Here is a 14,155-nt window from a genome sequence, read left to right on the forward strand (position 1 = left end):
TTTTTGTTTCCAAAGCATCCCAAACTCATATATATGTATATATTTTAAAGTGTGTCTGTGTATATATTTACTCTGTGGTCTTTTGTCTAGTTGACAAGCTCAAGTAAGTGCATTAATTCTGCCTTCTAGAGTAATTTTACTTCACGTAAAGGGCTGTATTCCAAAGTCAAGCTTAAATTGGTAATAGCATATTCTGCTCCAGTTTGAAGTTTTGAAGTATGATCTATCAACAAATAATATTAGGTCAGACTTTTCAATGGGAGTCTTCAAAAAAACTGAATGGGGTATAGTAAGTTCCCTAACTGAGCTAAGAAAATCGTGAGGTTCTCTTCTCCTGGTAGGGTCAGGAGAACAGCATATCAAGGTGTTGCAGTGGTAAATAGTAATGTGAGGATGAGACACTAACAGAGTCTCATGGAGGCTAATTAGCTCGCTGAAAAGTGCTGTGTTCTCAGATGACAGTAATGTCTATGTTGTATGAGGAACACAGATCCATAAGATCAAGAGACAAGGTTATATAACTAGCTCAACAAAAGGACCAAGTTTTGAAGTGGTGGTTACTGCCTTTAAAACAAGGGGAAGAAGCTTTTGCAACCAGGTCAAGGTGGTGAGTTTTTATGACTCCCATGAAATTGAGTTAAGACTCGATGGGCTTGCCCAGATTGCTCATATGCAAGTAGAAGAAAAGATTTTAGTTGGTATTGCCTATGGAAGGAGTCTGTTGACAAGTCTTCAGATGGCAGAAAGCCTGTTTATGACTTAAACTGAAAGTTGTCACAATCTCAGGAAAATTTGATACTTGTTGGTTACAATATCCAGTTATACCAGAAATACTCTTGATTGTTTTGTGAGGGGTCTAAGATGTTTGGATAGTCTATAGCCTTATCAGGAAAGAGTGATTTCCCTCTTTATATAGGTTATAACCTCAAATAATGGATTATGTTTTGGCAAAATTGTAATTTATCTTTTGAAACTTTATGTCCCTCTTTTGCTAAAAATAAGAACAAATAAATGGAATCCTTTTTACCAGAACCCTTGTCCTCTGAATAAAACAGGAGATCATGTACATATTATATCAGGACTGAATTGCAAGGGAAACTTAGATCTTTTAAGTCTTGATTGAGGACCTGGGAAAATTTGGAGGGGGATTCAGTGAACCTTGGTCATGACTATCCAAGTATATTATCCTCCCCACACGAAAACAAAAAGGAAAGGTTAAGAGTGAAAACAAAGAAGGCTTAATAGAGGTTGTTGCATGAGGAAGCTGTGAAGGCAAGCTAATTAGAAACAAATGATCTTATATAATTAGTTTGGAAGACTATATATCTGTCTTTGGTTGGCTCTGAGTGGGATGCAAAGGCAAAAATAGGGAAGCTGGCAGTCATTGACCAAGTCCTGACCATTTGGGGCTAATTGCAGCAGAGATTTTGGTGTGGTTTCTTTGAACGGTTACAGAAAGGTGGTGGACCCATGTTCTGTGGTCATAGATGATGATCTGCCCATTGTCTAAAGGGATTCAGCCTCTCACCATTTTTCTTCTGTAAATCTTTTCTTATATATGTCTCCAACTACATCTAGAAATGATTTGAAAAATAACTGATACATGAGGTAATATTTTTGCAAAGCAGAAATAATAATGTTTTACTTAACTACTGGCAGATACCTGAAAACATGGACTTTTCTTATTAATTCTATTAGGGCTAATTTTTTCTCTGCAATTGTTTATGTTGTTACAGAGGATCTTGATGATTTAAGAATGGAGGGAGTAACTACCCTTGTACCTTCTGGGAGCAAATTTAACCAAGGTCGTGCTACTCACCCTGCTGAACCTCAGGCCAAGGTCACACTGAACATCTGTTCAAGGTGTGCCAGGTAAAACAAATAATAGGTATAGTATATATAAACATAATCTTAATTTTTTAAATCTAAGATTTTGATGCAAAGGGTGTAACTCCTCTGTGTTAAAAAAAAAAAAAATCATTTCCTTCAAAAGATCCTTTGTGCTAACATTGGTGAGGGAGTTAGTCCTGCAGTTTATCCTTGTGTCCAATGCCACTCAGACCAACAATGAATCAAAGAGTTTAGCTTGTCCTCACTTCACAGTTTGAGAAATTTTAAGTCTTTCTGTCTCTGAATTTCATTTGCTCTCTGCCCTACTGGTTCCCTTTCAAAGGAAGAATCTAAGGGCTCTAAAGGTTCAAAGCCTCTTTTAAAGCACCTGCATAAAGACGAGTTTGCCCAGGTATAGTTTAAGATCTGATATTATTGGCCTCTTAACCTCCTCCTCATCTTGTTCACCTCCTGGAAAGAATTTAATCAGCTTGACACTTTTCAGTTTTGGCAGCTGGAAGCAATCTTTGCATATACAGTATGTGGCCAAAGAAGTAGCTTAAGTTACTGCCAAGTCAGCTCCCAGTGCTTGTCTAGCAGAAACTCACCAAATAGCTAGAATTCATTGTTTTGTAGGAACTAAATCTCATTTGCAAAGAGGCTTTTAAGCCTGTTTAAATGATAAAACAAGCCTTCTAACCCTTATGTAAATGGTGCAGATTAGCAAGAACAATGCACTGGCTGGCCAGTTTTATCTCCTTTTCTTTATGTCTAGCTGTTCTATTGTACTGTTTGAGAGGGGATTAGCTGCTTGGAAATAGGAAGGGAGGGAGTGTAGGAAAATCAAATCAGATTCTTGTAGCTTTTCCTCTTTCCTTTTACCCTTTTGAAATTTTTATTTTAATTGTCACAGGCTTAGGAAAATAGAAAGGATACGTCTTAGAAAAGCAGTGACGTTATTTGCGACCATTAGAAATGCCACAGCACAGTGGAAACATTGCTTCAGACGAGTAATATTTGGGTGACTTGACTTTGATTAAGGCTGCAAAGAAAACTTCTACTGTTTATGTAATGGTATTTAGGCATCTTGAGTGTACAGAGTTATCTATACGAAAGTTGTTTGGCAATTTTGAAAAACCTTTGTAGTATGGCTAAATAACAAAAGTCCAACTGAGTAAACTTTGAAGATCTAATTGGCTTTATCACATAATTCCTGAATCGGGCAACATCCCATGAAGCAAACAGAAAAGAGTTCCACTGAGCAACAGGAAAGGAAAGGTTTTCAAAGGTACGGGAGGGGTGGGGGGATGTGGGGAGAATTGTTAGCAAAGAATCCATTGTTTTAGGCTAGGCTGCCCTCCTAGGTGGAACGGAAGGGGTCTATCAGTAAACTTCCTAGGGCTGACCAGGAAATTCCCATGTTGACTGGTTAAAGGTTACACAGTCCTGGAGAGTTGAAACTGCAGTTAGGTTAAGTATTAAGTCTTGGTTTACTGACTTGGGGCCTTAACTTAAATGGCTCCATTATGGCCCTGTGGTTTCTTTTTAACAGTATATTTGTTCATTTACCGTTTGACTTGAGGGGGATTAGTATTTGGTCCTTCATATCATTTGTAGGAAATTGTTTTTTCAGAAGAGAAAGCCTATGAAAATGATACGTTTCTAAACTGCTGACGATTTGAATTGAGAAAGGACCAAGCACTACCTAACCCTGAATTATCCACCATTTAGCTTGCCAATAATAGAGTTAGACCGCAAGTCGCAAATAACCTGCATTTAAGGTCGAGCCTTTAACTAATTTACTGAAGAGATATTCAGTTGAATAATCGATTACATTTATTGCTTTCTCACTACGTACCACATACTATTCTAAGCACATTAAATATATAAATTTATTTAATTCTCAAATAATACTGGGAGTTAATTACTATTGTTATCCTCATTTCATATGATAAGGAAGCTGAGTCTTGAGATGATTAAATAACTTGTCCAAAGTAACACAGCAAGTAGGAGGCAAAATACAGTTTCAAATCCAGGAGGTATAGCTTGACTGCCTGCTTCGTCATTTTATTTTATTGCTAGCACCAAGCTGTTGTCTGAAGGTAAAGATGGAAGCCTCAAAGAGTTGGAGACAATGAGATAGGAAGAGATTTGGGTTTTTGAAATGATGGGAGCTCATGACTGTTTTAATGGAGAATAGGCAATGTTGTACTTCCAAAAGCAAGACAGGGATATACTGATTCAGGGAAATGTGGTAAATAGTACGGAAGAAGACACTAGGCTGTGAATTTTATTATTTATTTATTTATTTATTTATTTATTTATTTATTTAAGATTTTATTTATTCATTTGAGGGAGAAAGACAGTGAGTGAGAGGGAGAGAGAGAGATCTGAAGCAGACTCCACACTGAGCACAGAGCCGGACGTGGGGCTCGATCCCACAACGCTGAGATCATGACCTGAGCTGAAACCAAGAGTTGGATGTTTAACTGACTGAGTCACCCAGGAGCCCCTAGGCTGTGGATTTTAGAGACCTACCATACTCAGAATTCAGAGTGGAAGAAAAACTAGTATCAGTTGTCAAGAACTCTGAAGAACCTGAGATTTTACCCTGTTTGCAGCCGAATGTGTTAGTCTGCCACTGTTTTATGAACCCTGGCAGAGACCAAGGAGTTAGCACTCACAACAGTAACAATTGCCAGAGTGTTACCACTTTCACTGGACCCCCGATCCACAAATTTCACAGAATGACACAAATAGGATAATAGGTTACAGTACTAGTGAGGAAACCTGAGTTTAGGAAAACTGAATGTTTTATAATGGGGAGTTAGCATTGCTCTAGAGGGAGACTCTGTATGTCTCTTCCAAGGCTGTTAACAATATAAACATCCCTGAACAGATTGTCTGAAACAAAGGCTGTCAGTGTCTTTGCTCACAAGATGTAGTAACATGAGAAACTCACGGAAAATTATCTCCCAATACTACTTAGAGTGGACTACTTTTGTAATGCATTGATGTGGTAATCAAACTTTTCCAAAATTAATGTTCAGACATCAATTTATATTGTTGGCTCACCTCTCCTAGTTGCAAGTAAGACTTTTAAGACTGTGAGCATTAAAAAAAAAGAAGAAGAAGAAGACTGTGAGAATGAGAATTATACTTTTTAAGCCAGGGCTGAGTAATTATCTGAGGCAGAAGTCAAACTGGAGGACCTGTGGGCAGTGTCCAGTTGTCTTGCGTCTCCATAACATTTAAAAATACCACTGAGGGGCGCCTGGGTGGCTCAGTCTGTTAAGCATCAGGTCATAATCTTGGGGTCCTGGGCATCTGGCTCCCTGCTCAGCGGGGAGCCTGCTTCTCCCTCTGCCCCTCCCCCTGCTTGTGTTCTGTCTCTCTCTCTCTCTCTCTCAAATAAATAAATAAATAAAATCTTTAAAAAAACCCCACTGGATTAGTTACCAATTTTACATAAAATATTGAGATTTCTGTCTTCTTTTAAAAATCCATACAGGCTATAACACCTGGCCCACATTCTCAGATGATCACACAGTAGCAGCTTCCTCCCCAGACCCTCGGACCCCACAGCTGTGCACCAGTTCACATTAGCTTGTCTGTCGAGCTTCACTCACTTACACTACCTGTCTAAAGTCTATAGGCCTTTGTAACCTCTGATTTGTAGAAACGTAGGGACTTCGATGATAAGCAGTGCATCAGGACTGGAGGAATGTAGGCGGAGGTACCTAGCCAGTCCACTGGGGAAAGATTCTGGTGCCCAGAAAAGGCAAAAGATACTGTCTCAGGGTACCAGGCTCTCCACAGGAGATTACGACAGGCAGGTGGTAGTTTTAGAGTGATGACTTGATCCCTCAGAACTCAGAGAGAGGGAGTCAGAATTCCAGTGCTGTAGACTAGACCAAAATGGAGAAAACGGTTGCTTCATTTAGAGAACTGCACCCATTCTCGTTGCTCTTCCTGAGTGGGCTACTGGTACTCTGCCTGGAAGATAGTAAGAGATAATGTAGACTTTATAGAGGAAGACTGGACATTAGATTTTTTGGACCCTTTGGGATGGGGATTTAATTCCAAATCTCAGTGGACTGGAGACAGTGTGGTACTAATGGATAAGAAAGTTTTGGATAATTAATGTTCAGTTGTAGCACGTAATTACCAACACTTTTCAAGACTTTACAGTAAAGGTAAAATAGAAAGACAACCTCCTTCGAAGTCTGGCAAAGGGATCTTTACATACCCTAATTTACCTAGTGCATCATCGTGGGAAAAACTATGCAAATATTCAGAAAATCTGGTCCCTCGTCTGTGAAATGGCATTCTTGCAATCCTGGAGATCACCTCTAAGGACAATTGAGAGGTCTGGACAGAATAATGTATGCAAAGACAGCTAGCAAATTGTTCACAGTGCATGGCTGTCAAGGAACAGGAGGTTTCCTCTTTTTCTCTCACTCACTGGGATAATTACCATGTAAATACTTAAACAGTTTAAAATGCTTCAGGGTTTCCCCCCCCCCCCATCTTTTTGAAAGTGCTCAGGTATTGAAGGAAAAAAGAGCCTCATTTTTCTGACATTCTGGAATTTTCTCCTGCCTTAGGCTTCCAACTAGGGAAAAAACGATGTCCATCTTCCAGGATTTCTGTATTTAATAAGACAGTGTAAGAGGACAATATTTTTGTTGTTTGTTTGTTGTTTCTTCAAGTTTTAAGGTCAAGAAACCATTTTTTCCATAGAACTGGAGAGGTAAAATGCATAAGTGAGCTTAATGGTTTTGTTGTGATCTTGAAATAATACTATAGCTGCAAGCTCAGTGGAGCATCAGTGAAACATAAGTGATATTAGAGTTTCTGCAAAGAGCCCATCAATGAACAAGTTAGTGTTAAGAGGGAGAAGCTTCTCTGTAGATTGCCATTTTTCTCAATCTTTTTTTCAGATACTGCACCACTTATGAGCTACTTACGGGGTCACAGTATCTAGAAGTGAGTTTGCATTTGATATGTACAGAACATTATTGTTCTAATCAAGTTGAGGGCATTCAGCCAAAGGCCACAGAACCCTTCTCATTCAGAACCTGATGGGAAGACATAATCTGTAATGAGACTGATACATTCTACGGGAATGTTTGAGGGATATAAGATACATGTGACCATTGGAGAGACTTCCACTTTCCAAGATATCAGGAAAAGAGGAATTCAGTTCACATTAAATTGCTCTGTAAAGTTTTACGTGAGACAAGGTGACTAAAACATCAAGAATGTCACAAAGTTTATTGATTAGCCTAGTTACAAGAAATAAAAAGATTACAGAATTTTTTTTTTTTTTCCATAAATACTTCACACATGGTTGGGAAAGTACAGATGAAAGAAAGCTTGTGTTTTCAAGCTGGGAAATCATTCCAGGATAGTGTTACGCCTGCAGCTCTTGATGGCCTTGGTCTGATGTGGGCATTGCTGCAATTTGTGTGATTTAAACAAAGAGATGACATCACCTGGCAAGTAGGAAAATGTTGCCTCGTAGAGATCTGACCAACCAAGATATATTAAGATTCTAATGCAGAACATTTCACTTTTCCCCCTCAGATCATAAAGTAGCCATTATAAAACAGCAATTTTAAGTAAATAAGAATTTTCTGTGTAGCGTGTAGCGGTGTCCTTATGACTGGTGATTTTACTCATTACAAAATAGATTTTTAATATATTCATTGAGTATCTTGGTTTGACTTTTAGAAGATTCCACCATTGTAGCTATAAATCCTTGAATGTATGGGCAAAACAAATTTTGTTTGTTGCCTAGGAATCACACTGAATAGTATCAACTAAAAAGTGAAGTGTCAGTACGTCAGTAATGCAAGTTATCAGTAATTATCAGCAACACTTCTGTGGTTTTAAAAAATAGTGGTTTGTAAAATTTTGAGTTTCAAATTACATTTTTTATTAAATGTCCTAAATTTTTGTTGTAAGATAACAATTAAGATACCAATAGCAAGCAGGCAAATGTGGATACGAAGACACCAAATTACTATTTCAGTGAAGTTTATAAGCCATTTTTCTGGAAAGACCACCCATTAATTCTGTCTACCCACTGCCATTCTGAGGAGTTAAATCTTGTTTTCTTGGACTCCTGCCAGGGCATTCCGGGTGGTAAAATGCTATTTGTTTTTGATGGTGCAAGTGTTTGTATTCATTCATGCCTAACATCAATAGCGCACACACAAAAAGAACTGAAAGCCATTTTAAAAGAAATTGGATTACAGAGAACATACAGTGACACCGGCTCAGAAACTCCAGCATGAGAATGCTAGGGGAAATGTGTTTCCAAATAGCCTGCTGAGTTTTAACTGATTTGCTTCGTGTCATTGTACCAACACTTGTTCATCATTTTCCCTAAACATCATGACATTAAAATACTGAGTTTGGTTGTGCGTTGACTCAATAAAGCAGAAGGAGATCGTCCTTCGTGATGACAGGCTGCAGTAAAGGTGCGTGAGAAATCCTGTTAAGTGTGAGCTAATTTCAAACTGTCTATATTAGGATTTCCTAGCTGACCTGAGGAAATCTGCATAATTAATCATACATTATATTCTGGTTCACGTTCCTAGGCATTTTTTCTTTGTTCCCCAACTATTTTTAGAAGGCTTAAATTCAGCAAGTTCCCATTGGAAGGAAAGGTGAGCAGCAGTGACATAAAGAAAAATGGGGAAGGACAAAATGGGACTGCTATCACTTGTTTGAAGTTAAAAATTTTTCGTGAAAATTGAAATCTCATATTTTATACCATACCTACATATAGCTTTAGCTTTACATTGAATTTAATGCAGAAATCTAAACCCACATGGAATCAAATGACATTCCCTGAATTCCCAGTATTACATTCAGCTATAACTGTACCAGTTACTGCAAAGTAAAACTCATAATTGCTTTCTTAAAATGAAAGTAACCAATAAATCACCCAATTTCATTACAAAATAATTTTTTCTTTTTGTAAATTACAAGGCATTTAATACAAATTCCTTGATTTTGACTGGATGGAGGGAGGAAAAACACTCCACAACAATAGCAGTAAGATTTAAAACTCAGCATTTATGTGATAATGAAGGAGAAAGGTATTCATTCTACTCCCATCTTCTGGCGTTTGGGTTTTGGCAGGTTAGACCCCCTAAGCTTTAGACCCAGGCCACTTTTTCATTCTTTGCCTGTGACTTTTTTCTTGTTAACCTAAAGTTAAATCATTCTTTTGGAGCTTAAAACTGCTAAGGGGAGGATAGAATTTTTGGTTTGAAAAATTTAACTCAGGACCATGTCAAAGGGTCCTGTGCCCAGTGTCTCCCAGCCAGTGTCTCCCAGCTTCCTGGGACCCCGCAAGCACTGCTGCTCAGGTGCTTCAGACCCAGCCTCGGGCACCGCAGAGCTCCACCTGTGTTAGCTACTAAATCCATCCCCACCTGCTGCGACTGCTGGTTTCTATACAACTACAAAGGCTGTGACTTAATGCTGAGGGCAGCTGGCCAACTGTGGGAGCAACTTAGAGAAATCCATGTTGGGCACACTCTATAAAGAAGCTCCTTCTCTAGAAATAGCACCCAACGTAAGTGCACAAAAGCAAAACACGCTTGTGGACCTACTTCTTTCCACTCTCGACATCCTGATGGCTGACGTGTGTACAATTTAACAACAGTATCAAGAACTGATGAGAGGAGAAGATGGAAAGGATTCTAGTGACTTACAATCCCTTAGCATTGTCTCTGAAGAAGCGTGTCTAGAAACAATAATTTTAAGACTGTTAGCCTTTTGGCAAGAATAATTCCTCAAAACGTTGAGGACGTTGGGAGCAACACCAAGAGTCAATTGTATAAGAATTCAAATGATTTCACCTGGTTTCCCCAGCACTTGAGTTTACAGATGCCACTCTTGGTGTTCAGTTCTTTATTCGTGGAGTCAACGCCACGTTTAAAGTGGCTGAAGAATTAGCCTCTAGGAATAGTCTGCTTGGAACAGCTATAGGTACTTTGTGGGAAATATTTGAATCTCTCATGTGTTCTTGAACTAGTAGCGTCATTGATGAATTTTCATTTGCTGTTGTGGGCTGAACCATCATCAATTCCATGAATTTTTGTCAAAAAAGCTGAATATTCTGACACCCTACTGCACATTTGTTTGATTCCGTTAGTGGTGATGTTTTCTTGCAATTTTTTGAGCTAAGGGCTGATATGAAAAGTTTTCTGAATGAGAAGAATCACCCTCAACTGCTATATTGGACACTGAATAGCTTTGGAAATTAGCTTTTGCTTCAGACTTGATAATGTTTTCTAACGAATCCAACCTAAATTACAAGGTAAAACAGTGCTTATATGAAAACCTTATATTGTGTAAAGTCATTTTGATGACAACTAATGTAGTTTGAATTACATCATGTCAAGCTGTTTTATATGCTTGTGTTTTATATGCTTATGAATTAATACTAGTATTTGGTAGTACCTATCTATGTGAAAGGACATTACAGATGTTATAAGATCTCATTACAGAATCAGCATTACCAGATGAAAATTTGCTATCAATTTTAATGAAAGGGGACCCCAATTTTGAAAAATGTTATCCTGTCCCCCCAAAATTTTCATAAATAGACCTGTATTACAAAAGATTGTAATTGGTTATTATATTTTGAATTTAATCACTAAAAACTTGTGGAAAAATTAATTAACATCATTTTTATTTACAGATAATACAGGTATTCACCCTGTGGCCCCAAAAATCAACATACTGTATTCAAAAACACTGTTTAAATTCACTTATCAGATTTCATGTTTATTAACTTTTATATTTAATTGCTTATTGTGAGGGCACCTTTCCAAACAGATAATGCTTGAGACATTCAGATCTCTGTAATTGTTTTTAATAGGATAGCATTATAATTAATTTGTAATACAGGGATCAGTCCCTGTAAAGAGGGAGTGGTCTTTTACTCTTAGGGGCATTTTAGAGTTTCCTAAGAAGGATTCTTCTCCAAGATTTCTATTTCTTCCCCCTTGAAATCCTCTTTTTTTTTTTTAAGATTTTATTTATTTATTTGAGAGAGAGAGACAGAGATAGCGAGAGAGAGCAGGAGCCGGGTGGAGAGGGAGAGCAGGATCCCCACTGAGACGTGGGGCTCAATCCTAGGACCTGAGGATCATGACCTGAGCCAAAGGCAGACACTTAACTGACTAAGCCACCCAGGCAACCCCCCCACCCCCACCTTGAAGTATTTAATGAGTTTCTGCAAACTTTACTGGGTATTTTTGAGAAAGACAATTAAAGAGCTTTTTCTTTTTACAGCTTTACAGATACATGATTCCATCTGTCTGAGATAGGAGTTGGATATTTCAGGGCATCTTGGTCCTGGATTAAACCAAGAAAATCAAATAAATTAAGACAAATAAAGGAAAAGAAAAGGCCTGGGATACCCTCCTGACCCTAGAATTGAGGAATCCATCTAAAAACCTGAGTAGCCAAGGGACAAGAATAGTAAATTCCTGTTTTAGTTTGCTTGTTTGCTTGTTTTTCCCTGGTGAGAAGAGTAACACAGGTAATAGACAAAGAAGCACACAGGTTCAGTTTATGATTTCCATCTGAAACAAAAAAGTCATTCTTTTTTTTTTATTTTTAAAATTTAAATTCAATTAATTAACATATAATGTATTATTTGTTTCAGAGGTAGAGGGCAGTGATTCATCAGTCTTTTATAATACTTAGCGCTCATTACATCACATGCCCTCCTTAATGTCCATCACCCAGTTACCCGATCCCCCCAGCCGCCTCCCCTCCAGCAACCCTCAGTTTGTTTCCTCTGATTAAGAGTCTCATGGTTTGTCTCCCTCTCTGATTTCGTCCTGTTTTATTTTTCCCTCTCTTCCCCTATGATCCTCTGTTTTGTTTCTTAAATTCCACATGATGGTGAGATCATATGATAATTGTCTTTCTCCGATTGACTTATTTCACTTAGTATAATACCCTCTAGTTCCATCCAAACAAAGTATTTTTGGTCTGGAAACTGCCCCAGTATGAATCATAGCCAACCCTTCCGAGAAGTGGAAGAAAATAAGGAAGAGAAGATGAAAATAAGAACTTGTCCATGTCCTGTAGGCTGCCTGTTGTATTCCTAGGGTGTGCATTGCCCAAATCCTACCCAGACTACCCAGAGTATGGCACCTTTCTTGTATTAAAAAAAAAAAAAAAAGGAACATGGACTCAGTATCTTGACATATGGCTTATGTCATTTCATCAAAATCTGCAGGCAGGAATAACTGAGATGATGTACTCACCCAGCTTCTAGTATAAAGATCTTGAGAAAACAACAAGACATATGTCTAAATTTCCTAGTCTTAGGGTGGTAGCTATAGAGATGGTGAGATATTGTCAGACTTAGAAATTTTTTGAAGCTAGAGCTGACAGGATTTGCCATTAGATTTAAGTGATACATATGAGATAAAGGGAAGAATCACAGATGATTCCAAGTATTTTCCAGAGTAACTGGAATATAGTTGAGATAGAGATAGATGGGAGGAGCTTGTTGAGGATGATGAGGCATTAGGAGTTTTTGCACATGTTAAATTTGAGATTCCTATTGGACATATGTGGTCAAAATCAGCAACAGAACTGACAGTTAATAGAGTGAAAGATTATATTCTCTTTCAGCAGTATGAAAGAAATTAAAGAGTTTGCCATGTCTTTCCAGAGCAGGCTTTGTGACTGACTGTCCCTGGCATTGGGATTAATCAACTACACTGATCAAAAATCACCTCATGTCTCATAACTCTTCACCTCTCCCAGCATAATTGGTTCAAGATCTACCATAATCTGCTAAACTTGCTTTTCCTTTTTAAAGCATTTATCATTCTTTCACTCTCATTAGAATATTAACTCTATGAAAGCAGGGACCAAATCTGACTTGGATCATTGATACATCTCAGTACCTTAAATAATTCTTGACCTACATGAGATAGTCAATAAATACTTGGATGAACAGAAGATTAGAGGAATATCAACTGGAATCTCTTTTTCTCTATTCCTCTCTGTGTCTCTTTCCATGTGTATCTCCATCTCTATCTCTAGATTCATCTTTCTTTCTCTCTATCAACATCTCTATTTTTCCTCCAGATTTTACTTTCTGTTGGGCTACTCCATGTAGGTGGTCCTGGTGCCTGGATGATCTATGTTTAAAATATCCTTAGAGCTTGTGTCCTTTCTCTCCCAGGGTTTATATGATAATCTTTAAAAAGGCACTGCTAACCTCTTCCCAAGTAATGTGCCTACCAGAGATTAGGCAGTGCGTGGGGGTGATGAGATCTCTAATTAACTTCCAGTCATGGGCTCACCCATGTGTTAGGGAAGAGAAATCCCTTATTTGATAATTTCAACAGAATCATGAGAAGTTAGGGAGAAGCATTTACCAAAAGAAAGAGATTCATCACAGACAAAATAATAGCATGACCATCATAATAAAATAAAATCAATAAAATATTCTATTTATAGAGAGCTTTAAATTGTAGAAAGCATTTTGAATGATATTAATTCATTTAAAACCAGTCTTCTTAATTTTTATATCAACTGTACAAATGATGAAACTTGATCCAGAGAATTTAAATAACTTCTACACAGAGCTAATAAATGTCTTTGGTGGGCATGAACCCAGGGTATCATATGATCAAATCAAGGGATGCAGAAAAGCATTTGACAAAATCCAACACCCATTCCTCATAAAAACTCTCAATAAAGTAGAAATGAGGGGAGCTTCCTCAACTTGAGAAAGAATATCTACAAAAACTTATAGCTAAAAGCATGCTACTTAATGGTGAGAAACTCAAAGCCTTTCCATTAAGATCAGGTACAAGGCCTAAAATCATGCTGCTTAGTGGTGAGAAACTCAAAGCCTTCCCATTAAGATCAGGTACAAAGCAAGGATGTTCTCTGTCATCAATCCTTTTCAACACTGTACTTCAAGTTCTAGCTAATGCAATAAGAAAAGGAAATAAAATGTATACAGATTGGGAAGGAAGAAGTAAAACTGTCTTTGTTCACAGTTGACATGATCATCTATGTAAAATATGTGAAGCAATTGACAAAGTCTCCTGAAACTAATAAGCAATTATAGCAAGGTTGCAGGATACTGGTTAGTATACAAATGTCAACAAGTGAAATTTGAAATTAAGTATACAATACCATTTAAATGTTCACCCCCCAAAATGAAATACTTAGGTATAAATCTAACAAAATATGTACAAGATCTGTATGAGCAAAACTGCAAAACTCGGATGAATGAAATCAAAGAACTAAATAAATG

At 37.7% G+C, this 14,155-nt stretch overlaps 1 protein-coding gene across 1 annotated transcript in view; it reads left to right on the forward strand.

Moving 5' to 3' along the window:
• CUNH8orf34 (chromosome unknown C8orf34 homolog) overlaps positions 1-14,155 on the forward strand; it is a 373,414-nt gene that overhangs the window by 251,013 nt on the left and 108,246 nt on the right. The window contains 1 exon segment of the mRNA XM_032421931.1: positions 1,737-1,872. Within this exon segment, the coding sequence (XP_032277822.1) occupies positions 1,737-1,872 (136 nt within the window).

This window comes from Phoca vitulina, unplaced genomic scaffold, assembly GCF_004348235.1.
Source record: "Phoca vitulina isolate PV1807 unplaced genomic scaffold, GSC_HSeal_1.0 scaffold25, whole genome shotgun sequence".
Classification (NCBI taxonomy): domain Eukaryota; kingdom Metazoa; phylum Chordata; class Mammalia; order Carnivora; family Phocidae; genus Phoca; species Phoca vitulina.